Source organism: Danio rerio, chromosome 17 (genome assembly GCF_052040795.2).
Source record: "Danio rerio strain M-AB ecotype USA chromosome 17, GRCz13ab, whole genome shotgun sequence".
NCBI classification, from domain to species: domain Eukaryota; kingdom Metazoa; phylum Chordata; class Actinopteri; order Cypriniformes; family Danionidae; genus Danio; species Danio rerio.
In genome coordinates this window covers 45140001-45167228 of record NC_141037.1, presented here as the reverse complement: position 1 = coordinate 45167228, position 27228 = coordinate 45140001, and the positions used below count along the sequence as shown (strand labels likewise).

Genomic DNA, 27228 nt, shown 5'->3' with positions numbered 1-27228 from the left:
GTCACAATTGTCACAATTTTAGGTGGTGTGTTTAATGTGTTTTATGTTTAATAAAATAATTTCTAATTGCATCTTTAGTGATTTTCAAGTAATTACTTCAACTAATCTTGTCCCAATAGGTGGATTTAGAGGTTTTTGCATAAAAAGCAGAAGTGGATTTAGCTGGTTTTGATGCAAAAGAAAATTTACCTTGGTGAAAACCAAAGAATTATCTAAAGTGACATTTAAAAAAAAAGGTGTTTTACTTAGTAGCTAATAACCTTATCATTACATATTAAATGAAACTTCTGAACCTAATTTATAGGGGCCTGATAGAAAATGATAATTTCCAAAAAAAAAAAAAAAAAAAATAGGTCAGATGGATTTAGAGGGTTTTGCATCTGAACTCTTCATATATTGAGGTACGTTTTCCGAATGAGCCTGGGATGGGTAAAGTTGAATGCAATTGACTCTTTTCTATAAAGCAATAGTATTCAGCGAGTCTAGCTCCACCCTTTTGGTACAGTGCTGATGTGCTATTGTAGGTAACGCTTGTGAAAGAGTCCTGAAAAAGTAGTACAGTACAGCTCACTATTTTACAAAAATGAGCCAAATGTGAACTAATAATCTATGTTGGATTATTAGTTAATCCACTAAAGAAAAAAAAAAAAAAACCTTTTTGGTAATTTTTAATCAAAATCATACCATTTGCTTGCTCACCGGAACAGAAGTGCTTTTCTGATGACATCGCTTTGGGGGCTTGGACAAAATATATTTAGCCACGCCCCTCCAACAGTTAGTTTGCTGGTGTGAAAGATGAAAGGAGGAGGAAAATAAAATAAAATAACTACTCAATATTCTGTTTCAGAAGGAAATACATCATCATAGTGAAATAAAAGTCTGCAGCAACCTCTGGTACATCAGTCTTTAAATTGAACAAGAACAACAACCATGTTGTTTAACCTCTAGTTGTTATAGTAATGTTTTGGTATGGGGTAGCGTGTTTTTTCATACTCATTAATTGCCAGCCAATACAACTTAATGGTGAAAATGTGTTCCTAAATTCTTTGAAAAATTATAACTATTATTACTATTAGTAAAATAATACTTATTTTATTATCCATGATACCAAGATTACCATATGTATAAATACAATTTTCCTGAATGGATAAAATACAGGGTGATTCAAAAGGAATACCACAACTTTCGGGTTGATGTCACTCGAGTGTCTGAAGGGGGTCTTATTGGATATCTATAATAAATAAATAAATAAAAAACAAAACTTTGTTAAGTAATTAATCTATTCACATTGATTAATTACCCAAGGTGCCATCATGTTTCTTTGATTAAATACAGATTTTCAAAGTTGTGGTATTCTTTTTGAATCACCCTGTAAAGTGTAGAAAAATCAAATGTGACTTTTCATAATTTAAGAGATTTATATTAAAGTGAAAATTCAGCGATCATTTACTCACCATCCACTTCTAAACCTTCTCGAGTTTCTCTCACAAAAGAAGATGATTTGAAGAATGTTCCACATTAACTTCAGTGTCATTGGCTACCAGTTTCCAACATTCTTTACAGTACTTTAAAAACTGATAGAAAAAAGGAACTGTAACCGGGTGAGTAAAGCTGAACCATTACTTAGCTTTTAAAGTGTTAACTGATCAACGTTACTCATGGTTTAATGCACACTGAAATAAATTATGTCAGAAAAATTGTTATGAGTTGAATTTAAACAAATTAAATGTAGCAATGTTTAACTTAATTTGTTTGTTTGAATTCAGTGCAAATAAATTGTTTGCAATCACTTAACAAAAAAAAAAAAAAAAAAAAGTAAATCCAGGGAATCATGTTTGAATAATTTTTTTCAGTGCATCCTGACGAAATATTGCAGTTTCTTTAAAAACAATCTCTTAACAATCTATGTTCATAAATTAATGTACAAAATAAATTCTATAACTAAAACCAATCTGCATTTTGACTCCCCATCATGACCAGTAAAATTTAATTTAAAACTCTCTTTTCATTAAAAAATCCACACATAATTAGCAGCAAATTAATTATTATTATTAATAATAATTATTAAAACTACAAATGAATATTATGGCAGGATGACAGCAGTTTTACAATGTGATGCTCTGTGTTTTTGTAAATGGTTCATTGCTAGATATTTCAGCTCAGTTGTTTCTATAATCCACCAATATTTTATATTAACACTTAATTTCAGGTTAGAAATGAACCCACTTCAGGTTAGATGCTAACTGCATTTCATTGGCTCTATGCTTGTATTCTGCACGATAATAAAGCTGAATCTAATCTAATCTAAAATATATAATTATACAACATTTTGTCATTCGGCCAAAAACAAGCAGTTTTCTCAAGCAGATCTACTGTCTACATGTCTTTAAAATGTACATAATTACATAGACACACACACACATACACACCAAGCACAGCTCTGTTAATAGCTGGATAATCACACAGGCTTTCTCCATAAAATAAGGAAAGACTTAAACATGCAGAATTGACTCATTTTATTTGTTAAATGAATGGATTTGCCGCCCAAAGTGAGCCTTGAAATCAGGCAAGATCCACTATTAGCTTCAGACAGATGATTTAAATTGAGAATGTGCCTGAACGTGAATGCTTTAATGACCTTCCCTGCTGGGAGACATTCATGCATGCTTATTTTCGCAGGAAAGAAATCTCTGCATGGACTACTTTGAGACAAAACACTTTTGCTCTGCTTTGACATGACATCATTTGAAAGTTTGACTCGTTTTTTACGATGTTAAGACGGTTCCTTTAAAAAGTGTTTATGGCGTTGTTACAATGAAACTCTCTTACACGGCTTTCCTCCCATCACACAAGTATCTGTTGACATGATCCTTAACACAGATATTATATGAGGGGAGCTTTTTAGCAATCTCCAAATTATGCAGGCACATTTGGACTCGTGCGGGTCAAGGCTGGCTGTAGCCATTACAGCTAATGAGTGCGCAGTCGTCCTCTCGCAGGTTCGGCCTCATAAACTTACTTAAAAGCGAACTAATGGAATCATACTGATGGATAGAACGCTGCAGGTTCTGTGTCATTACAGGATAACATGCCTCCGAGCATGTTAAATATACCAGCGCAATGATGAACCAGGAGTCACAGACAAAATGACGATCCCATGCAGATTACCAATGCCTATGAATACACAAAATGGGCAAATCTGTGCACGGCAATTTTAGTTTGCGATGTTATTTTCAGGTCCATTAGAAAAAAGGGTTAGAGTAGTTATCTCTGATTGGCTGTTTGGGGACAAAAAAAACAACAACCGTTATTACTGTAATGATATCGCTGTGTTTGATCAGTGCTCTTTTCAATGCCTAATCATAATTACCCGTAATTTTAACTATCGTGTTGAGTCTAAAAATAGCCATTAGAGGGGCGAATTAACAGAGAACTTAAAATGTGACGCGCTCGCATGCGTTTATTGTTAAAGTATGGTAACAGAAATCATATGTATAAAAAGCAACCAGAGAGAGAGAGAGCAAGAATATAGCAAAAGCGTATTTCGAAAGCCAGGAGAACGGTGAAGTGGACTATCGTCGGAGACACGCTGTGTCGCGCTGAGCTGACGAAAAGGCTTTTTTACACAGAGAGCATTTGTTTCTATATTGAGATGAGCACAACGCATTTTGTCCTCCTAAATGGGCCACGGCCACTTGAGGGAGTTCAGAGGTGTTTCAGCAGCATGCGGAGTGGCCATTGTGCACTGGCTTTTCATAGGAGTTGACTCAGAGCATTCCACTCCAACTCACCGCCAGATACCTGCAGCGGCTGAAATGCGTAATATTCAGCACAGTGCAAAGGAATCACTTTAAAAACCAAGTTTAATCTATTTCAACCAGGCCCAAGTGTTGTTCAGCTAAAGAGATTCAAGCAGGGTTAACACCAACATGTTTTGAAAACCCTTCACAGTCTTTGGCCACAATAAAGAGGATGGCTCTTTTTGTTTTCATGGAATGTCGCACTCATTCCGGAGTGAAGATTTCTGTTTGTTTTGCGCTTGCATAAAGGCATCTCTTTCAAACAAATTAACTGCTCATTAAAAAAATGCACCACGCTGTGAACTCAAGCAAAGAGAAGCATCAGTCGTAAAAATCGTCAAAGTCATGGCTGCTGGTGTTGTAGGACTGAGGACGCAAGGCCATTTCGATCTCAGAATTGCTGTCGTCAGATTCTCCCCAAAATGCTGCAAGGGAAAATATACCAGCGTTAGTATTCTGTAACGGTGATGGGGCCAGTGATGAGGTAGCCCATCAACATGATCTAAATGTAATTCACGTTGACAAAATAAATTAAGTTTAAACAATTCAGAGCAAAAAGATCAACAACATGTAAGTAAATATCTATGACATTAGAAATGTTATGTTTATGTTAGTCTACCAATGGTTATTTTACTTTTTAAAATAAAAGTGGAAATTTATCTTTGGCTTTAACACACAACCATATCAGCGTTTACATTACACATATCACAGATAAACAGGCAACACAATATGTTTAATGGTATCCCATAAATCACATTAAAAAGTCAATTACAACACTATACCTACTTAAAACCCAGTATTTAAAATTCTGGTAGTCGGCACAAAGGACATTTGATACACATTTGTGTTTTTGATGGCAAGAGCTAAAATTTTACATTTAAAAGAGAACCATCTTCAATAATGATGTGCTTTCTCTTTAATTCTCATTGAATACATTTAATTAGGTTGTCTTTGCACTTTACCTACAATTGCACTGGCAATTTTTACAACTCGACACAATTTTTGCTTTTCCTTAATTGGCAACATATTAAAATGCACAACACTTTTAACCGAGTTCTTGTATACCATCTCCAGAATATTTCATGTCCTCCGAGGACCAGAGGTTTCAACTTATTTCTGCTAATTATCATCTCCTTGGTTTTGTTCAAATTCATCTCCAGTGAACTACTCTTACACCAGTTTTGAAGCAAATTTATATTACTATAGTACAAAGTATCTCCCTCAGTTCCTGTTTTAGTCAACAAGTGTCATATCATCTGCATATTTAAATAACTTAGAAGCTAAATCCTGAATCTTAAGTTATTTTGTGTATAGAGAAAAAAAGTGTATTATCACAAAACGTGTGATAAAATGCTTCCTTGTGTAACTCATTTATTTACAATAATTGTTTTAAACCCCATAACGTTAACAACTACTCATTAAGTACGATTTAAAAGGAAATATTTAATCCACTAATTAAGATACTAATAATCACTTGTATATCAAGTAATCTTTGCAGAAGAATATCTATCCAAATTGAGTTAAAAGCTGGGCTAAAATCTAAAGATACAATCCTAACACTGCATAAAATGCAGGGTTCCACAAAATTAATTCATGTTGTCCCAACACAAATCGATTAAGTTAACACTTTTAACAAATTTTTGTGGATTGAACATAAAAAATTAAGTTGGCCCAATGAAATCTCAAGAATTGTGTTGTTTCAGCTTATTTTAATGTAATTTAAACAAGTAATATATATATATATATATATATATATATATATATATATATATATATATATATATATATATATATATATATAGTGAGTGTATTTGAACAAAAATACAGTAAAATAATTTATAGATCTATTTTTATATTAAATTCAATTACTATTTTTCTCTAATGGCAAATTTGAATTCTCTGTATAATTACCCTAATCTTCAGTGTCACACAATCCTTATAAACCAGATGCTGAAAATAGTTACATTTTTTTTTTTTGAGGAAACCATGATACACTTCTATTTAAAAAAAAGATTTTAAAGATAAATATAATATTATAAAGTATAATAAAAATATTATAAATATTACAAATACCATATACAATTGCATACATTTTTTCCTTTTGTACTTTTAATTCTTCAAAAAATCCTGAAAAATACTACAACTAATTAAATTAATCACAATTTCAGCAAAACTCTGGAATCTTAAACTGAGCATCAATGAAATTCTAGCTTTACCAATGTTAAACTACATTTTAAAATACATTCAAGCATGAAAAAAAATTTTAATTTGACTTTTTTTTTTTTTCAAATAAATAAGCATGCTGAGCATGACATCTTCCCCCAAATATCTAGATACATTTGACGAGTTGTACGTACAAAAAACAAAAGCTAAAAGCAACCGGTCTCAAAACCATGCTTTAGTTTTCAAAAGTGTTCTTACCCTTTGATTGGACAGCAGAGAAAGGTTTCGTCTTTACACTTTTCCTGTGAGAAACAAAAAACATCAAATTGTGAGATTTGCAAGTTTTCTACACACAATGATGTTTCCCAAATAAAAACAGCTAAAATCTCAATCAAAATGTTGAAACCGTATAATAAGAGTGCTCCTGAAACAGCATCATCTCTTCCCAAAATGTTGTTTTTTCTTTATTAGGCACCAAACCCAAAACCCTGAAGAGCACGATTTCCCCTTTCAGATGGGGCAAGTGGCCAAATAAACTTCCTTGACTTGTTTAGTAATGGCGCTGAAGGAGGTGGTGAGAGCTCTCCGAGGGCCGCCGGGTTCCCATAGCATCACTCATATCTCCATGTAAATGCACGACCCCTGACAAGCCTTTCATCAGCACTGATGCATATGCAGGAGCTAGAGATACTCTTCATTTACATCAGCTCAGTCTATTCAAACCTCAACAATGCCAATGTCTTCATCTTCACCCTCCACATCTTCATAGATCTATATCATTGATTCTGTCTACTTTCAAAGATGCCGAGAGCAAGAGTAAAAATATTTAGCTTCCCTTTGATGGATTTGGATGAATATATAAAACGGCAATAGTATGTGCATTCATGCGAGCAGCGCCGACCCTACGCCAAATCCAGTCACACGCACTCAGCCTTGACACTGACCAAAGCTGCTGTAAAGACGTAGTTGAACTCAATTAGGTTGGCTCTCATATAATTCAGCTTAGCTTTTTTGTTTCCAGAGCATCTCTGTAGAAGCTCCAGTGTTTCATATAATCTATTGATGAATGTATGCAGATGCTATGATCAGGGTCAAAGCGAACAAGTTACACAACTCACCTCTGGCTTCATAAGAATACAACTGCAAACTTATGAAACGCTGAGCATCAAAGTTACAGTCGGCTGACACAAAAAGTAGCAGAGAGATGCATTCGCTCCCTGGGTTAAGTGTCAAGACCGATATGAAGCCCATGAAAGAGCTTTCTGAAACAGATACTGCCGGATGAATTTGTTTTCAGCAAAGTTTAGAATAGACAGTAGACTAATCAATATTACGTTGATGAATTTGGTAACAGTGTTGTTTTCTTGTTCAAAATGGCTATTAATGACGTACTGAGCAACATCTTCATTTAAAATGATGGATTTTTGAGTTAAAATAAGTTGTTTTTTTATGTATTTGGTGAGCAGCTGGTTAATAAACAGACTGAATGACTGCACATATCACAAATTAGATTCATTTATTCATTCATTTTCTTTTCAGCTTAGTCCCTTTATTTATCTGGGGGTCACCACAGCGGAATGAACCACCAACTTACCCAGCTTATGTTTTACGCAGTGGATGCCCTTCCAGCTGCAACCCATCTCTGGGAAACATGCATACACACTCATTCACACTCATACGCTACGGACAATTTAGCCTACCCAATTCACCTATACAGTATGTCTTTGTGTGGGGGAATCTGGAGCACCCGGAGGAAACCCACGGGGGTTAACACGAGAAGAACATGCAAACTCCACACATAAATGCCAACTAACCTAGCCGAGGCTCGAACTAGCGACATTCTTGCTGTGAGGCCACAGCACCACAAACTGCGTCGGCCAAATTTGATTCATAAAGCTTTAAATTGATCATATGAAAATGAGCACTGCATTCATGGAAACTCAAATTAAGTTGGCTCAAATGTCATAATAAAAACGTTACTTTTAAATTCCTAAGTATTTTCTGTATATCTCTTTTATGTATTTTTATACATACATAAACACAGTTTTTCCAAGGTGGCTACCTTCTGCATCAAATTTTGTCCCAGCTCCGCCTTTTGACAAAAATCAGTCAGGCAGTCATGGCTACCAACAAACCCTGAGTGATGCACAAGCACTGGTTATGTATTAAATTACATTCAGTGTTAGCCTTTTTAAAATAAGACAGTGTTTTACTTGATAAGATTTACAAGAATAATGCAAAAAAGTGTTTGTTTCATGTAACAAAATGTTGATGATTACTCTGTAGCAAAGCCAAGACTGGAACTAATCTAACACCTCTAAGACCATAGTGCAATAAATGAGCACACAAAAAATATTCAATAAAATTAATAAATGGTAAAAAAAAAAAAAAATTAAAAAAAAAAAAAAAAAATCGAAAGAAGCATAAATAAAAACAGTTAAAATTTTGCAGGTTTTCGCAACACCTCATTCGTATTTAAATGTTTTATCTTTCTATTCCCAAAGATGTTTAGGGATTACGCTCTTACAGTGCTCAGCATAATTAAGTACACCCCATTTTAAAAATAAATATTTTTATTAATTTCTCCGTGAATATAGGCAATGTGTTTTTGTGCATTTAAACAAAACAGATTTATTAAACAGATATATTTATTAAAATAATATTTTAGTCACCAAACATATTTAGAAATGAAAAGATAATACAATTAAATTCAGGTAAAATATTGCAAAAATAATAATAATAATAATAATAAAATAAAAATAAAAATTACAAGCAATAAAATTTCAACCAAATTTTCTACTTTTTTTTTTTTTTTTTTTTGCTTGTCTTGATTTTTCCCTTTTTAAAATTTGTGTTTAATATTTAACATACATTTGTGTGTACTAGTTTTTTTGGGATAAGTTCTAGATTTGGCCGCAGTACTGACTAATGTTTATGCACAAATATTATATTGTATAGCTTCCTATTAAAAATAAATATAAAAAATAGATTTGTGAGGGGTGTACTTATATATGCTGAGCACTGTATTTAAACGGATATAACTTTAATAGAACTGTTTAATATATTCTCAATAAATATACAAGTGCTCAGCATAAATTAATAGAGTGCATGTTTTGAATTATTACATTTTTATACATTCCACAGTGTATCAGAAAAAGCTTACAATAAGCTTCCATTAGTTAATTCAAGGTAATGTATTTACTAACATGAAAATCAATGAACAATACATTACCATATTTAATAATATTTCTTAAGATTGTACTGTAAGTCACTTTGGACAAAAGTGTCTGTCAAATAACTAAATGCTAAAAGTAAATGTATTAGTTAATTAATTTACAGTGATTCATTGTTATTTATTGTTAATTCACATTAAAAGTCTAGATTTAGATTGTAATATTGCATTTGTAAATGTTGAACTACTTAATACATGCTGCACATTTGGTATTATTATTAACAATGTTAGCAGATGTGCTACTTTGCATGTTTGTAAACATGTAGATTCTTTTCAGAAGTTCAAGAAATCTGATTTTAAATAGAAAGCTTTCATAACATTTTTAAGCTACTTCTAATCAATTTAATGCATTCATATTTTTGGAATAAAAGTATCAATCTATACATTCATTTATTTATTTTCCTTTAGCTTAGTCTCTATTTCAGAGGTCGCCACAGCATAATAAACCTTCAACTATTCCAGCATATTCCAGTACTGAAAAACACCCATACAGACTCATTCACACACACTACAGCCAATTTAGTTTATTCAGTTCACCTATAACATGGGGAGAACATACAAACTCTACACAGAAATGCCAACTGACTCAGCCGGGACTCAAACCAGTGACCTTCTTGACGTAAGATGACAATGCTAACCACTGAGCTTTTAACAATTATGAATGCTATATCTTTTTTACTCTTTTGATTTTAATTATTATTGTTACACTGTAAAACCCAAAAAGTTAAGGTAACTCACTCCATTTGAGGAAATCAATTGCAAAAAACCATTTAAATTCGAAAAACTAATCCTAATAAGTACTGTGAACTTAATACATTTTAGTAAATGAAGCAATTTAAGTACAGTAAAACCCAATAAGTAAAGGCAACTCAAACCGTTTGAGGAAACTGATTGCTACAAACCATTTGAGTTAAAAAAATTATCTATACGAGTACTGTGAACTTACTTCATTTAATTAGAAGTAATAATGTTTTTAATTAACTCATTACCTTCCACACTGAGTTCAAAACTCTTTTCAAATGAGTAAAATTAACTTTCAGTAAATTTTAAATTAACTACACTCATTTCATTTGATAAAAGTAACTGTTGGGTGTTACAGTGTGTTATTAAATTCGGAAAAAGTTTGGTCTGATCTATAAACTTACCCTTCAACTGAGGTTTGGTGAAGGACATCAAACAGAAGATTATGATTAAAAACGCTTTCTGGAGTTGAAGAAAACACTAAATAGTCTGGAAAGTGGAATAAACTAACAACCAAGAATCATTCTTCTAATTTTCCATTTTCCTTTCTCTTTTTAAATTGAAAGCGGAGACAATGAGAGGCCTTTCTCTTTCCACACAAAGCAAATTTCCCCCTTTACTCATGATGAGTTGGATAATAAATACATGTTTGGGTGGGTAAATAGGGCCATTCCTTTCTATAACTTGCCAGGCATGGGAAAGCTCTATCAGCTGAGCCACTTCAGACAGTGACGAGTCTGATTTCAAGACACTATTACCATAGAGAGCTGTGAATGCCACTGACCCTTCAATCTAATATTCCATTTCCATAAACATTTATGCCAGTTCATCTTGCACTGAGGTTCACTTAATTGAGGCGACGGATCTGAATATGTAAGACAAGGCTGGCCACTGTTTGGCAGCTTCTCATACACAGAGGTGAACGTAATGTGTAAAATGATGCAAATTACTGCTTTGACGGCAATCTCTCTCTCTATTTCCCTCTGCTCCGACGTTTACTTTTCCCGTTCTGCCTCTGTTCCGCATTGTTTGGAGCATTTGGATGTATTTGCGATATTTGATGAAAGGTGGCCCTGTGCGTTTTTAGGCAGCATTTGATACATTAATATATGGGGTGTGTGGGTTGTTGTTATGATATTTGAGCTATGAATAAAAGACGTCTCTCTGCATCCTATGCAGGAATGAGCTTCATGGAAATAGACTGCGGTTAGTCTGCATTTGTTGTCTGGGCAAAGTGATTTTCATAATACCCGTGATCACGTACGATTATTGCTCTGCTATTGTGGTTGATGAAAGTGCGTCACAGTGGTGTTTTTCCCTTCGGAATACGTTTTGTTCATGAAGCAAAAAAGTGTCATGTCAAATAAGCTGACATTTTGTTAAGTGTGCAAAATGAAGTAAATGTATTATGTTTATACGTACATCATGGCAATATATTTAAATATACAGAGGGAAAAGGATTGTTCAGATTTAAAAGACAGTACATTTAAAGAAAATACTACTTAGTGTTTCTGATTTACTATTTGTTATAATAATTAAACAATTAAACAAGAACACAAACACAAAAAAATAATTGTTTTATGAAAGTGTTTTTTATAATACCCGTCACATCACAAAAAAATGCAATGTTGAGGGATTATAGTTGATCAGTACAACAGTTGAGATTTGTGAAGTCATATAACCATAACAGAGTGAAACCTAATTATTTGCAAGTTTTTTAAAGGCATTTCAAGAGATTTTAAAGAATTTGGACACAAAAATGTACAGCATTTGATGCTGTCATGAAGAATAATTTTACTGAATTATTAATACAATGACAACTATACAGTGTTATGTTACATTTCATTATTAAATATCTGTACCTAAATATTGTTTGACTTTCTGGAAACATAAAGCACTGTTTTCTTTTTTTATTGCTCTATTATAATTATTCTGGCTTGCAATTTGTTCATTTTTTTAAAATACCAGATTCACACATTTACAAAATCAACTCAATCAATCTAAATAAATGATTTTTCCCAAACAGAGCTATTTAAGCCATCTGGCGAAAGTATTTTTGTATATCAATATATAGCGCAAAAACCAAAATATAGCAAGATCAGATTTTTCCAATATTGTGCAGCCCGAGTCATAGCGATATTTTTCAGTCAATCTATGGCCATATCTACTTGCAAAATAAAAGAAAGTTTTGCAAACAAAGAATAAAGTATTGAGTAAAAAATAAAAAATGCAAATCTCCAAAAATTGCAGAGCGAAAATTCATTTTTGAGAAGTAAAAATTTATTTTGCTAACAAAAATAAAGAACTGCAAAGGGAAATTAAGTTTTGAGAAATAAAAGTGCAATTTGCAAACAAAAAAAGGAACAAAAATAAAATAAAAATAACATATTTGCAATAAAAAACTATATCTATTAGCAAAACTTTTCAATGCCTTTACAAAACCTGTCCAGTCAATTGCAATGCTTATTTTGATTTGCTTTTTAGTCAACCGTAAGTTTGCGATGATGTTTTCATTTTGCGAGTTTCACTTTGTGGCCCTGATTTGACAATGGGGCGGAGTCAAGGGAACTTGGGCATTTACGGCAGGCCTGGGCCTACTGGGCTGCAAGACCACCTCAGTGATAATGTGTTTCCAGGTGATGACGCGTAAATAGAGGCAGGTCTGGGCATGTCGTAAACGTGCAAAGTAAAAACAACATTGCAAACTCTCTGTTGAATATATGCAATTTATTAATTTTTTATTTTTTTTGCACTGCTTGATTTTTATTTGCAGTTCTTTTTTTGTAAGCAAATTTCATTCTTATTTCTTAAAACTTATTTTTTTCTTTGCAGTTTTTTATTTTTGTTAGCAAAATTAATTTTATTTCTCAACATAATTTTCTGAGATTTGCATTTATTATTATTTTTTTGCTCAATACTTTATTTTTAGTTTGCAAAACTTTCTTTTATTTTGCAAGTATATATGGCCCTAGATTTACTCCATATTTTTCCTTTTGAAATAAGTTTTGTTCAAGTCAAAAAGTGTCATGTCAGGCAAAAGAGATACATATTGACATATTTATGTATAAGTGTAGAAAAGGAAAAAATTAATTATGATTATATATATATAATCATGGCAGTATATTTAAAAATATAGAGGAAAATAGTTAGTTTAATTTGAAAGGCAGATATTTAGAGTTAGTACATTTAAAGAAAATGCTGCTTAGTGTTTCTAATTGTGTGATATTTTTTTAGAAATATGTTTTGTTCATAAGGTTTAAAAAGTGCCATGTCAAATAAACATACAAATACTGCCATATATATTAATTGCACAAAATGAAGTAAATTTATTATGTTTATAATTGTGGCAATATATTTATAAAAATATTCACATTTGAAAGACAGATATTTACAGTACAATCAAAGAAAATACTACTTCAGTGTTTCTAATTTATTTTTGTTATATTGAATAAATGATCTGTTTTATAAAGAAAATGTTGCTATTTATATTATTTAACGACAACAGAATTAATTGTTAATAAAGTGATTTTTATAATTTTATAATTAGTGATCACATACTGTATAATTTTTGCTGTCATAAAAGTGTGTCATATAAATAATTTGCCTTATGGAATATGTTTTGTTGATATAAAGTTAGAAAAAATGCAATGTCAAATAAACACACATATTGCCATACTTAAAATCATTTTTTTAATATTTATTAAACACACACACAAAATTGTTTTAAATACAATTATAAAAGTGATTTTTTTTAAAACAATTTAAATAAATATAGTTCACCCAAAACTGAATATCCTGTCCTCATTTACTCTCCTGTTATTTGTTTAAAACCTGTTTGACTTCTTTCTTCTGTTTTACAGAAAAGAACATATATTAAAGCAAGCTAGAAACCGGTAACCCGATAGCTTCTTTCAAAATGTCTTATATTGTCCTTAACAGAATAAAAAAACTCATAAAGGTTTAAGTAAACAGCTATTAAACCTTTATTTTTGAGTGAACTATCCCTTGAACTTGATATTGTCAAGTATTGGTTTCAACACCGAATGTATGTTTCTCGAGTATAAAAGGATATACATATGAAACGAGGATATAGCATATGAATATGAAGATCTATACGCCTCCACAGCTATGCAAATAGCCTCTGCTCTTTGGATCAGTGTTTGCGCAAAGCAGCAGTAGCGCCTCCTACACCGGTCCCTTCAGTGACCCGCAACAGCACTGATTGACCAGTGATCAGAGCTGTGCATCAGGCAGCAGTGGGAGCGCCCTCTACAGCTCACCGGCCGCCCCTGTCACGTAGGAGCTCAAGCTGGACTAAATACGACTGCCCTCAGCTGGTTATCAACTAGAACTACACGAGAACATGCTGCTCTTTAAAACCACCCCAAGGGAATGGGGTCACTGCATTTACTCTTAAATCTTTCTGTATGGAAATATTTTAGGAAATTTAGGAAACATATTTTTGGTCTGAGTGTATTAATGAATGTTTGTTATGTGAACAGAAAATATTTAGTTTTTTTTTTTTTTGGTGGACAAAGCAGAGAGAGGCACAAAGAAAGAGAGTGACCCCCACTGGCTACCGCCAACCTCTTTACACCAGCAAGCCCACACATTCATTCACTGCCAGACAACACAAAAAAAACAGGCTCCACCAGCAGCAGGTTTTAGATTAGTTTGCTAAAATCCAAACAATAATAATAGTAAAAAAGTTTCTGAATAATAAAAAACTCTGAAAACAAAATATGTATTGCAAACTTATTTCATTTCTAAAACTAAAGTAAAAGTGAACTGAAACCATATAGAATTAAAATAAATTATAATAACACTGCACACAAAAATAATAATAATAATCATAATAATCATAATTTAACAAAGAATTTAAATCAAATTGTAAAACATTTATTAAAACAAACTATAATGATACTATATATATATATATATATATATATATATATATATATATATATATATATATATATATATATATTATGAGTTCGACAACACCAACAACAAAATAAAGGTTTGCAAACACTTTGAGGGTAAATAAATAATTAGTACATTTCATTTTTGAGTGAACCGTCCTATAAAAATGATGAATAATACATCAAATCCTGCTGCTGTTTCCCAATTAGTATCTTAAAAATGGATGAAATATTGTTGATGATGATTACACCTGACCTGTTCTTTTTTTATAAAGCATATGAGCGGGGACGCAGCGAGATCTGCGCTACATGCCGGCAGTAGCACAGGACACAATAGCGGCTGAAGAGGAGGAAGCTGTGGCATGCAGCCTTAAACAAAGCGCAGGAACAAGAGGTCTTTACATGGAGTGCAGCTGCTTACTCCAGCTCTCTCGTCCTGAATCACTGCAGCACACACAGGCGGAACAAATGCCGGCCGCACAGCCTCGGAATTAGAATACAATAAAACACTGTGTTCCATAAAAGTATTTAGCAATAAAAAATGGCACGCTGGCAAGAGGAGAGTGCAGAGAAGGGAATCAAAAAAAAAAAAAAAAAGAGAAAACGGGGGTGGATATGAAAGACCCCAATTCTCTTCAGTGCTATAATAGTGAAATGAACACACATAAATGTGTTAAGAGTATCTCTTTGCATCTTGTATGGACTGCATGCATTTATTCTGGAAAGCTTATTATGGGCAAGTCATTGCTATGCAAAGCAGCGCCTGATGCTTTTCTCTGGTCCTTTCAGCCCAGCACGGTGTTTGGCCAATAGGCCTGGCCCCCCGCCTCTCATTGGGCATTCATAACATGCAACATTTGCACAATGTATCTCTCAAAGACTGCTGAATAGGGGGCCTTAATACTCATGTAAACAACTGCAAACCAATTACTTAATGAATCAGCCCCAACACATAATGAGGAGGCGCACAAAGGCCCATAAATGCATTTTTTGCACCAAAGCGCCTGCTTTAAACTGCGATTCTTCAGCTACGTCCAGGCTTAAGCGCAAAAAAATCATAATTACGCCACTTGATTTATTTTATTTCGCTATGCGATATTTTGTGGTTGCGGAGGGAAGCGGCAGGTCCTTTAATGTGCCCATCGGCTCAGTGACAGACTGACAGCAGTAAGTGACGGAGAAGAGAGAGCGCGAGAGGAGAGAGGACGGGGAACAGCACATGTAGTGTTTCTACTGCTGCTCGAGTGCAGGGTACTTGTAGAGGCAATAAAGCGCAAGAAGTGACTGGCAAGAGGAATTCTTCAACACGGGCGGGGAAAATGTTTCACCTGAAAGCGAAGCAAAAGCTCCATCGTCTTTGCTCTGAGCTTTAAACAACCTCTAACCTGACAGAGGGTCTCCGGCAGGGTTCTCTGTGTGACTGTGAGGTTCTGGGATGATCCAAAAGCATCTCGCACTGCAGACGCAGGCTTATGTTTATTAATGAGGCCATTCATTGGGCAGACTGTGGCATCCATCAGAGAGCTCTGTCAGAGTGCCATCATTATACCCTTTCGTCTGCAAATAGTGTAAACTAGCTGAGAGAGAGAGCAAGGGGAGGCGGTCAAAGAGTGGGCATAAAGACTGGGCAGAAGTAAGAGCCAAAAAAAAAAAAAAAAGACAGAGAGACAGAGAGGGAGACTTTCGACCCTTGTGTCAGCGTGATGCTCGCAAAAGCATGTGAAAATCAGAGCCGATTACTCTTCACGAGGTTTACCCATCCATTACCTGGCCTAATGGATTCACGAAAGGAGAGGCAACCGCTGGGAGGGCTGTGTGTCTTAGCTGATTGTGTGAACTAAAAAAAAACTAAACATTGTCCCCTCAAGATCCTTTTTCATCAGTCATAAGTCCTGATTTACCCAAGCAATCAAATAATGCCAGTGATGAGAGAGGAAGCTCGGAATAAAAATACAGCTTGACTGATGCCTCCCACATGAACTTGTGTTAATGATGCTAAGAGTGTTTCAAGGACAGATGCGCATTGGTGTTTTTATTAAAACAGGACAAATGGATTTCTTTTTTAAATGCATAACATTTCGTCAGTACATACCGGTTGTTTTGTGTTAAAATATCCTGCTGTACCTCAGGCTTCTCCAGTTTGTGGGCATCTTTGGATAACCAATGAATCGTTAAATCAAAAAGAGAAAGGCAAGGGAACACGGTTACACTCCAATATTAAAAGGCATAATAGGCATGTGATATTAATTTGCATAATCCTGATGTTTATATAATAGTAAACGCGCAAAAAGGTGAACAGATAAAGAAGAGTTTAATGCAAAAAATATATATTATTTACATACAGCTTGAAACAAATTCTCCTGCAAAAAGAGTGTTATTAAGTTTTACAATAATTACACTACCAGTTTGCGGTCAGTTTTTTTTTTTTTCATGATTTTTTAAAAGAAAATATTCTGTTCATCAAGGTGGCTTTTTTTAAATGTCCAAAAATGTTTAAATATTTATAAAAAATTTAAATAACTGCTTTCTTATAGTATGTAGTTTCAACTTAAATTATTACTCCAGTCTTTATTGCTTTTATTACTATTACTATTAATAATAATATATATATAATTAATAAATATAAAATGAACAGTTATTTTATAGTGCAATAACATTTCACAATTTTACAATTTGTACTGTATTTTTGATTAAATAAATGCAGCCTTGATAAGCAGGATTAGACCTGTCACGAAATCTATCTATTTTTTTTCTATTTTATTTTATGATATATTGCACTAAAATACATCGCGATAAACAACCATTTTATGCCACTCATTATATATTGCCAGAAAGACAATGTAATATGATCGCAATGGATGTTCACTCTTCCAAAGAACACAACATATTTTATTCTCAAGAATATTTAATTTAAACTAAATACTATAGAGTTTTTTAACCATACTGACATGGATGCCTCTATTAGAGAGATGTTGCACGATCAGTTTAAATTTTGCTAGAATTGGTTTTTATGTATGGGCGAAATAAATATTGCATCAATAATGATGCGTCTTGTCCATGTGTTGTGCGATATGTCGATATATTGATTATTGTGAAAGGCCTAAGCACGATAAGCTTATTTTAAAACATTTAAAAACCCTACTGACACAAAATAGTGTATATAATTCAAAATTATATAATAAATATAGTATGGTGATAGATTCATTATTTATTATATTCTTATTTAACAATAATAAAACAGTTGAAGTCAGAATTATTAACCCCCCTGAAATATTAGCATTTATTTTTTTTATTTAACAGGGAGATGTTTTTTAAACACATTTCTAAATATAATAGTTTTAATAACTCGTTTCTAATAACTGATTTATTTTATCTTTGTCATGATGACAATATATATTTGACTAGATATTTTTCAAGACACTTATATTAAGCTTAAAGTGTCATTTAAAGGCTTGACTAGGTTAATTAGGTTAACTAGGCAGGATAGGGTAATTAGGTAAGCTATTGTATAACGATGGTTTGTTCTTTAGCTTTTGATAACTAATGATAATTTTGATCTTAAAATGTTTTTAAAAATTGGTTACACTTTACAATAAGGATCTTAAGTTAATGCATTTACTAACATGAACTAATTATGACCAACACATTTACAGCATTTATTAATCATAATTGAACATTTACTAATGCATTATAAACATCCAAGTCAATGCTTAATAACATTAGTTAATGCACCATGAGTTAATATTAACTAACAATGAACTACTGTATTTTTATTAACTAACGTTAACTAACATGAACAAATACAGTAGTACATGTATTGTTCATTGTTAGTTCCCGTTAGTAAATGCATTAATTAACATTAACTAATAAACCTTATTGTAAAGTGTGACCAAAAAATGTAAACTAATTTTTATTCAAGCCGAAATAAAACAAATAAAACTTTCTCCAGTAGAAAGAAAATATTATCAGACATACTGTGAAAACTTCTTTGCTCTGTTAAACATCATTTGGAAAATATTAAAAAATATAAAAAAAATAAATATATATGACCAAAGCCTTTTATTTTAAATAAAACATTTTTATATTTTGCAGACACACATGAAGCATTTTGTCACACTTTGCATAATGTCCCGTTACCTGGTGGCTCTGAAACCTCCTCCTCCGAGTCACTCCAGTGCCTCTCTTGTGCCACAGATTGTTTAAGCAGCTGATATGCTTTGGTCTCTATAGAAAAAAAGAGAAAGTAAAAAATAAGCAGCTAGTCAAATATTTGCTAAAGACCCCGACTTCCAACTTTCCAGCTCCCTAATATTTGATGAACCAACATCAGCTCTTTAAGGCCTCTGATGAGCAAAGAGGTTAAAAACAGAGTGAGCCCGCACTAAACTATTGATTTAATTCAGACACACACAAACAGCCTGCCGTCTCAAAAAAAAAAAAAAAAAGCCTTGTGTCGCTGCGCTGTCTTATAGGATTCCATTTAAAATACAGTCTTTCATGTTTTACATGCTTTGGAAATTGAGATATTTAACTAGCAAGCATTCAAGCTTAAAATACTTTTTGAAAATGAGCACAGATAAAAATAAAAAGGCATGGCTTGTGAGAGAAAAAAAAAAGCGTGTCAATTTTAAATGACGAAAGTGAACAGAAAAACTAACTGCAAAGTGGTTATGCCCCCAAAGACAAAATGCATTCCAGCATCTCGTTATCCTGATATTTGTCGTACGGCTGCAACAAACACCTTATTTTTAGTTTGTTTCTCCCAGCGTAATGACTGCAAAATATAGGCATGCATCTAAAGGATCCCTTTTTTGTTTGCCATATACATAAAACAGCATTGTGCTCGGCGCTTGGCTTTACCAACGCAGCGCAACGCAACGCAACGCGGATGTAGATGGTGCAAGGCCAACGGTTCAGACGTGGCCACCGCTGATGATAGCGAAGTGATGTAATACGAAAGGCAACAGAACTCGACGCCGTCTTCATTAGCTGCCTGTAAACAGCTCATAAGCAGCCAGGGACAGCAGAGGCGGTTTTCCACTACCATAATGCCTTTGATTAGTTGCACTGAGAAGCTGGACTTCTCTCTCCGTGGCGCTCTTGGGCTAGCCCTGCGCATGAAAGGCACAGTTTGAAATCAAATAGCCAAGTGGAATAATGGATAGTTTTACATTTCTGAGCTGGCGCTGGGACTTGCTACCCGAGGCTTTTCAAAGGATGCCTTGACATCCAGTCTTTTTAAGTCTGCCTCTGGCTGGCATTGTTTAGCAGATAATGAGAACCAATGACAGATCTTGTGCGGCACCCCCAACCCGGCCGGCGGACAATTAAACCTCCGCATTATGCGCTCTGAGAATCTCAGTTTCAGCCGTACCTAGGGCAGAAGAAAAGAGACGGGTTTGTTTTGGCTGCCGATAATTAGACGAACAGTTCCACTCTTCAGGTGGGACTTTGACCTCTGATTCACCTTGATCATCCTTTCACAGCTCCCCAGTTGGGAAAAAAAGGGAGCCCCATTATCTACTGCGTGAGGAGAAAGACAAAACAGGCACAGAAGAACTCCCGAATGGGCGCTTCTTCGATCTGCCTTTTTACCTCTAATAGGAATACTTTCCACTGGGCTTTGGTCGGCACTGTCCTCTTCAGCACTTTGAATTTCTGAAACAAAGAAAAGAGAAGGAAAGCGCAGCTCAGAGAGATGCTGGAAGAGTGAGACGGAGGAGAAAAGAAAGAAAGAGAGAGATCTGGGGAGGGGTGAGGGGGGGCTTTTTGAATCTGAACAGCAGGACTGATTGAGAAAGGTTTAAAGGGAGAATGAAGGCTGGCTGGCTTTGTCAGAAATGAGATTTGAGCAAAAGTGTATTCTCATGAGGGTCAGAGCTCTGGCATCCTGCGAGTACTCGAGGTCCCCTCTTCCTTCATCAGAACAGAGCCACCGAGCTGATGTGTCCATGCTTTAGCTCTGAAATTCAGCCATTAATGCGTTTTGCCTGGTTTTTGGTGCGTCCCTCTCACTTTTTCTCATTGATCTGTTCTGTCTGACTGAGCACAGCTCTCAACGCTTGTGTGTATTTAAACTGCTCGACGATATGTGGATTACAGAATACTCATTTGAATGCGTTAAAACAGAAATATGCGACAAGTCAAATTTGGGGATGCCAGCTTAATCTGAAAAGTCAAATAGCCGTATTACCTTGTTCTTCGCCAGTTTGAGCATTTGTTCCGGAAGGCCTGGCGGGCTTGATCTCTACACTGTCGTTTAGAAGAGAAGGCAAACTGGAAGATGACGACGATTCACTTTTTGATGGATAATGGGTCTCAGATTTGTAGGTCAGAAGTCTCTTCAACAGCTTTCCTGCCTGAATGATAGAGACAACATACCCTCAATTCAGATGCCAGGGTTGAACCAATCAAAAACAGAAATTTTCAAAAATTTCCTTCGGCTTTGTCCCTTATTTATCAAGGATCGCACAGAGGAATGAACCGCCAACTATTCCAGTAAATGTTTATGCGGCGGATGCCCTTCCAGCTGCAACTCATTACTGGGAAACACCCATACATTCTTACATTCACACACTTATAGACTACGGCAAATTTAGCTAATCCAATTCACCTATACTGCATGTCTTTGGACTCAGGGGGAGTCCCTTTAAGCAAGTCATTTCACTCGACGGCCATCTTTGAAACACCTCTCGGGCAGTATGCTCAGGCATTCTGTCATAATGGGTAAACATCTAATTCTCCAAAACTGTTTGCCAAACTTACGATTACATAACACATTTGGAACCACCAATAAAATTAAACAACTTCTGTCTCTTAAGTTGTGTTTCTAAACGTCTAAATCAAACAAAATCTGAATATTTTCATGTTGCGGCAGCACACTCGAAATGAACAAGATCACAACACCACCTTCATTTATGGCCGTTCTACACATTACTATCCTCTGAATAAAGATTGTCTGATTTAGTTGGTCTTCTGATGTAGTCCACAACTTGGTCTTGATGGTAAATCTCCTCCAGAAATGACAGCGACTCAGTGTTTACAAGTTTGTGGTGTTTGAGTAGTTGCTGTCATGTGACGTGCTTTTAATAGGACAGATTGTACCTTACGCTTGTTTCAAACAGATTACAAAAAAGATTTTAAGTGCACTTGGTTTATTTAAAAGCAAATATTTCAAGCTTTATTCGGATATATTTTTTATGACAGTGAAGCATTTAGTGAAGTGCATTTATTGACCACCGAACTATTGTAAAAGCACACATCTGGCCTGAGCTTTTGCCCCTGGAGAAACGTCAGTCTATAACCATCGATGATTGGCTCCTGTACTAGTAGGGTGAGCTTCATGCAGGATATTGACCGTTACACTTTTCCCCATTCAAAATATACGAGTGGCATGTCTTGTGTATTCTGTAGTCTTTGAACCAGAGCAACTGGAGAAAACCCACACCAACATGGGTAGAACATGCAAACTTCACACAGAAATGCCGACTGGCCCAGCCAGGACTCGAACCAGTGACCGTTTTGCTATGAGGCGACAGTGCTAACCACTGAGCCACCGTGCTGCCAAAAATAACTTTGAAATGCTTAAAAAATTACTTTAACCATTTCCACTATTATTGTCACTAAGATTTGTGTAAATGTGGTCAGTGTTGCTAAATATAGCTGACTTTTTCTAGCCCAAAAGCAGTCCAAAACTTGCCCAAACGCACAAAAAACAAAAAACAACAAAAAAAAAACACCCAAAATATTAAATTAATATTTTAGTTATTTATTTAAATCAAATTTAACCTAGTTACTTTAACTGTAATAATTGCGTGGGTTTTCTCCCGGTGCTCCGGTTTTCCCCATAGTCCAAAGACATGCAGTACAGGTGAATTGGGTAGGCTTAATTGTCTGTAGTGTATGAGTGTGTGTATGGTTGAGTGTGTGGATGTTTCCCAGAGATGGGTTGGAAGGGCATCCGCTGGAAGGGCATCCGCTGCATAGAAACGTGCTGGATAAGTTGGTGGTTTATTCCGCTGTGGCGACCCCGGATTAATAAAGGGACTAAGCCGACAAGAAAATGAATGAATTATATATATTTATGTATATATAACATAGGCATAGGTTTTTTTTTATTAATCTAGATTAAAATGGCTCATTTGAATTCTGCCGAAGGAATATGTGTGCTACCCAAATAATTTGAGTCGGGTTTCTCAAGCAAGGTGGTGCATTAGACCAGGGGCTCATGTACTGTTTTAAAAATGCATCACAAACTGCTTGAGAAACTGTTCTACTATGATAATTCATTTATTCATTTTCTTTTCGGCTTAGTCCCTTTCTTAATCTGAGGTCGCCACAGTGGTATGAACTGCCAACTTATCCAGCACATTTTTTTTATGCAGCAGATGCCCTTCCAGCTGCAACCTATCTCTGGGAAACATCCATACACACTCATTCAGACTCATACACTACGGACAATTTAGCTTACCTAATATACCTGTATTGCATGCCTTTGGACTGTGGGGGAAACCGGAGCACCCGGAGGAAACCCACGCAAATGCAGGGAGAACATGCAAGCTTCACACAGAAACGCAAACAAACCCAGTCGAGGCTCGACCCAGTGACCTTCTCTCTGTGAGGCGACAACACTACCTACTATGACATCACGTCACCTTTACTAAGATAATTGGTGATGAAAATAAATTATGTTCAATAAGATGTACTTGTGTTTACTAACTGCTTATTTAGTTAAACATGAATTTTGAACTGTAGGCTTACATACAGTAAGGTCCAAACAGCAATTTTATACTTGCCTTTGATGTACGTACATACAGAAAATGCTGCTTCGCAAAGCCAAGTTCACAGAGCCCTGACGGTGTGTCAAACATTGATTAGGTTAACGGCAATATTTTTTTTTATCGTGCGATAAGAGTCTCGCGTTAAAGCAGCACGATAAGGTCAATAACGGCCCACCACTAATATACATATACTTACAGTGAAAGACAGAATTATTAGCCCTCTTTTGAATATTTTTTAAAATATTCCCAAATTATGTTTAACAGAGCAAGGAAATATTATGTTTATATATATATATATATATATATATATATATATATATATATATAATATAATATTATATAATATTATATATAATATTTTTTCTTCTGGAGAAAGTTTTATTTGTTTTATTGGCTAGACGAAATCTTTAATTTCATTAAAAAAACTTTTAAGGTCAAAATTATTAGCCCCTTTAAGTTATTTTTTTTCTGATTGTCTACAGAACAAACCATCGTTATACAGTAATTTGCCTAATTACTCTAACCAGCCTAGTTAACCTAATTAACCTAGTCAAGCCTTTGAATGTCACTTTGAGCTGTATAGAAGTGTCTTGAAAAATATCTAGCAAAATATTATTTACTGTCATCATGGCAAACATAAAATAAACCAGTTATTATAAATGAGTTATTAAAACTATTATGTTTAGAAATGGGTTGGAAAAATCTCTCCATTAAATAGAAATTGGTGAAAAAATAAATAGGGGGTCTAATAATTCAGGGGGGCTAATAATTCTGACATCAACTGTATATATATATATATACACATACATTCTTTTTTTAATTCCAGGTTAATACAGTTTACTATGTATTTACATTTTACAAATCTATTATATAATACAGACTATTATCAAAAAAGTTACAATTAAATCACAATAATAATGACCAAACTTTTCACATAAAAGGTATATCAAATCAGAGGGATAAAAACCACAAACAATAAACTACAAAAGTTAAAAGTGACTTAAAAACTTTATATATTTTATAAAGCTCTTAGCTCAAAAAATGCTGCAATTTCACATAGCAATGATTATGGTAGATCAATTAAACCTCAGACACACAACTGGATTATGAGTGTTCATCTACCGGTCAGATCCAGAGCTTAGCTTTCTCTGTATCAAGCTGAAAATAACAGATATACAGCATAAATTAAACCACATTTAAACCACAAGTACCAAAACAATCCATATCATCAGTACATGAGTACTAAATCAGATATTTTCTCCCGGAAACCAAGGAAACCCTCAAAAATAATGACAAGGAACGAAGGTCAGATGTCAAATATATATCTTAGCAATAGATTATTATTACAAGTCAAATGCCACGTGACACAGACTCATAGCAACAGGACAGCATCACCACCCCCATGACCTCATTAAAAAAGTAGAGAAATTTAAAAAGCTGGAATTTATGGAGCTGGCACTAGGAAAGACCTTTTATAAAAGCCTATATACATTTATAAGATGAGGTCATTTTACTAGGCCAGGTGCATACTATTCAACAGATATTCCTTTCTCATAAGTACTTCATTGTTGAGGATAATAACACCTCTATATAGAACACTGCAAACATAAAAAAAAGGTTTTATGGATACTAGAATAAACAACTGAAGCTTTAAAGGGGACCTGTTATCATCGACACACGTCATTATTCTGTACTGGTTCATGCTGCAAACATCCTCTACTCCCCAGTGGTACAGTAAAATAGCACACTGGACCGGGCAAATACTTTACCCCAAAATAATTTTGTTGTCCATTTTGAATATATTTTTTAACAACAACTGGCGTTCGTTAACCAAAAATCAACCATCAACCTGTAACCCCCCCCCCCCCAAAATACTGTTCATTAAATACCACCATAATAAAATGTCATATATAAAAAGAATAAAATACATAGGCCTACATGAAATACACTGTACAATGCATCTATATTACGCTTACAGTTTTGATCGTACAGATAGCATCAATACATCAATCGAATCTGTTATGTGTCTACTTTTTGTTGTGTACACTCACAACAACAACAAACGTGTGTGCTTTTGCAAAATAAGGAAAACAGTGTGGGCAATCTCTCTTTTCTCTCTCCGTGAACTGCTTTTAGAAGCGTGTCAGTAAAATGCGCTGAAACTTCACGAAAACAAAACGCACACATATGAGACATGTATCTATAGAAAGCTTAAAGTGTCTACTTTTAAATGCAGCTATGCATGTTAAAACAAACATTGTTTGATAAAGTAATCAGTACAAAACCAATGCTATGTCTAGTTTCTTAGTTTGATCTCATTACTTTTAATGCGACCACGCCCACAAGGCATTGTTATTACAAATGTCTGAAGATGCCTGCAGACTGTGGTCAGAAAAACACGGCACTAAAATGAAAGGAAACTTGGCAAATAGTCAACAATTATCAGACATACTGTGACAATTTCCTTGCTCTGTTAAACCTTATTTGGGAAATACTTGTAAAATAAGAAAAATAATTGTACATATAACTGTATATTAAGAACTGTATATATAAAGTTGAAATCAGAATTATTAGCCCCCCTTTGATTTTTTTTGTTCTTTTTTAAATATTTCCCAAATGATGTTTAGCAGAGCAATGAAATTTTCACAGTATGTCTGATAATATATTTATTTTTTCTGGAGAAAGTCTTATTTGTTTTATTTTGGCTAGAATAAAAGCAGTTTTAAATTTTTTAAACACCATTTTAAGGACAAAATTATTAGCCCCTTTAAGCTATATTTTTTTCCGACGGCCTACAGAACAAACCATCATTATACAGTGACTTGCCTAATTACCCTAACCTGCATAGTTAACATAATTAACCTAGTTAAGCCTTTAAATGTCACTTTAAGCTGTATAGAAGTGTCTTGAAAAATATAAAATAAATAAAAGATAAAATAAATCACTTAAAATAAATCACTTATTAGAAATGAGTTATTAAAACTAATATGTTTAGAAATGTGTTAAAAAAATCTTCTCTTCATTAAACATCAATTGGGGAACAAAATTAAAGGTGGGGGGGGGGGGGGGGGGCTAATAATTCAGACTTTAACTGTGTGTGTATGTGTGTGTGTATATTAATATATACATATTTTTATATATATATATAATTTATTTTTTAATATATTTATAAATTGTTTCAAAATCTTTGGCCATCACCACAATCCATATTTATGTTTAGTGTATTATTATTGTTATTATTATTATTATTATTATTAATAATAATAATAATAATAATAATAATAATAATAATAATAATAATAATAATAATATAATATTATTAATAATAACAATAATGATATTATATATATATTATTATTAATAATAATAGTATATATATATATATATATATATATATATATATATATATATATATATATATATATATAATTTTTTTTATTAATTAATTTATTTTTTTATTAATCAATTTTTAGCAATTTATTTCACATATAATCATAGTTTTAATCAATGCATATACATGGCACTATGCGTTTTCGTTTACCATAGTGCTTTATTTGTTTGCGCTGAACTGTTTGCAGAAATATCTTGAA

At 33.9% G+C, this 27228-nt stretch overlaps 1 protein-coding gene across 2 annotated transcripts in view; it reads right to left on the bottom strand.

Annotated features, from left to right (window-relative positions):
* Window positions 1-2501: 2501 nt before the first annotated feature.
* Window positions 2502-27228, bottom strand: part of kiz (kizuna centrosomal protein) — a 54500-nt gene continuing 29773 nt past the window's right edge. Inside the window, 6 exon segments of one of the 2 annotated variants that reach the window (NM_001098390.1) lie at window positions 3849-4225; window positions 6222-6265; window positions 16951-17008; window positions 18996-19082; window positions 20454-20516; window positions 21052-21217. In NM_001098390.1, coding sequence (NP_001091860.1) covers window positions 4122-4225; window positions 6222-6265; window positions 16951-17008; window positions 18996-19082; window positions 20454-20516; window positions 21052-21217 — 522 coding nt within the window. In that variant the 3' untranslated portion in view covers window positions 3849-4121. 2 annotated transcript variants of the gene reach the window in all.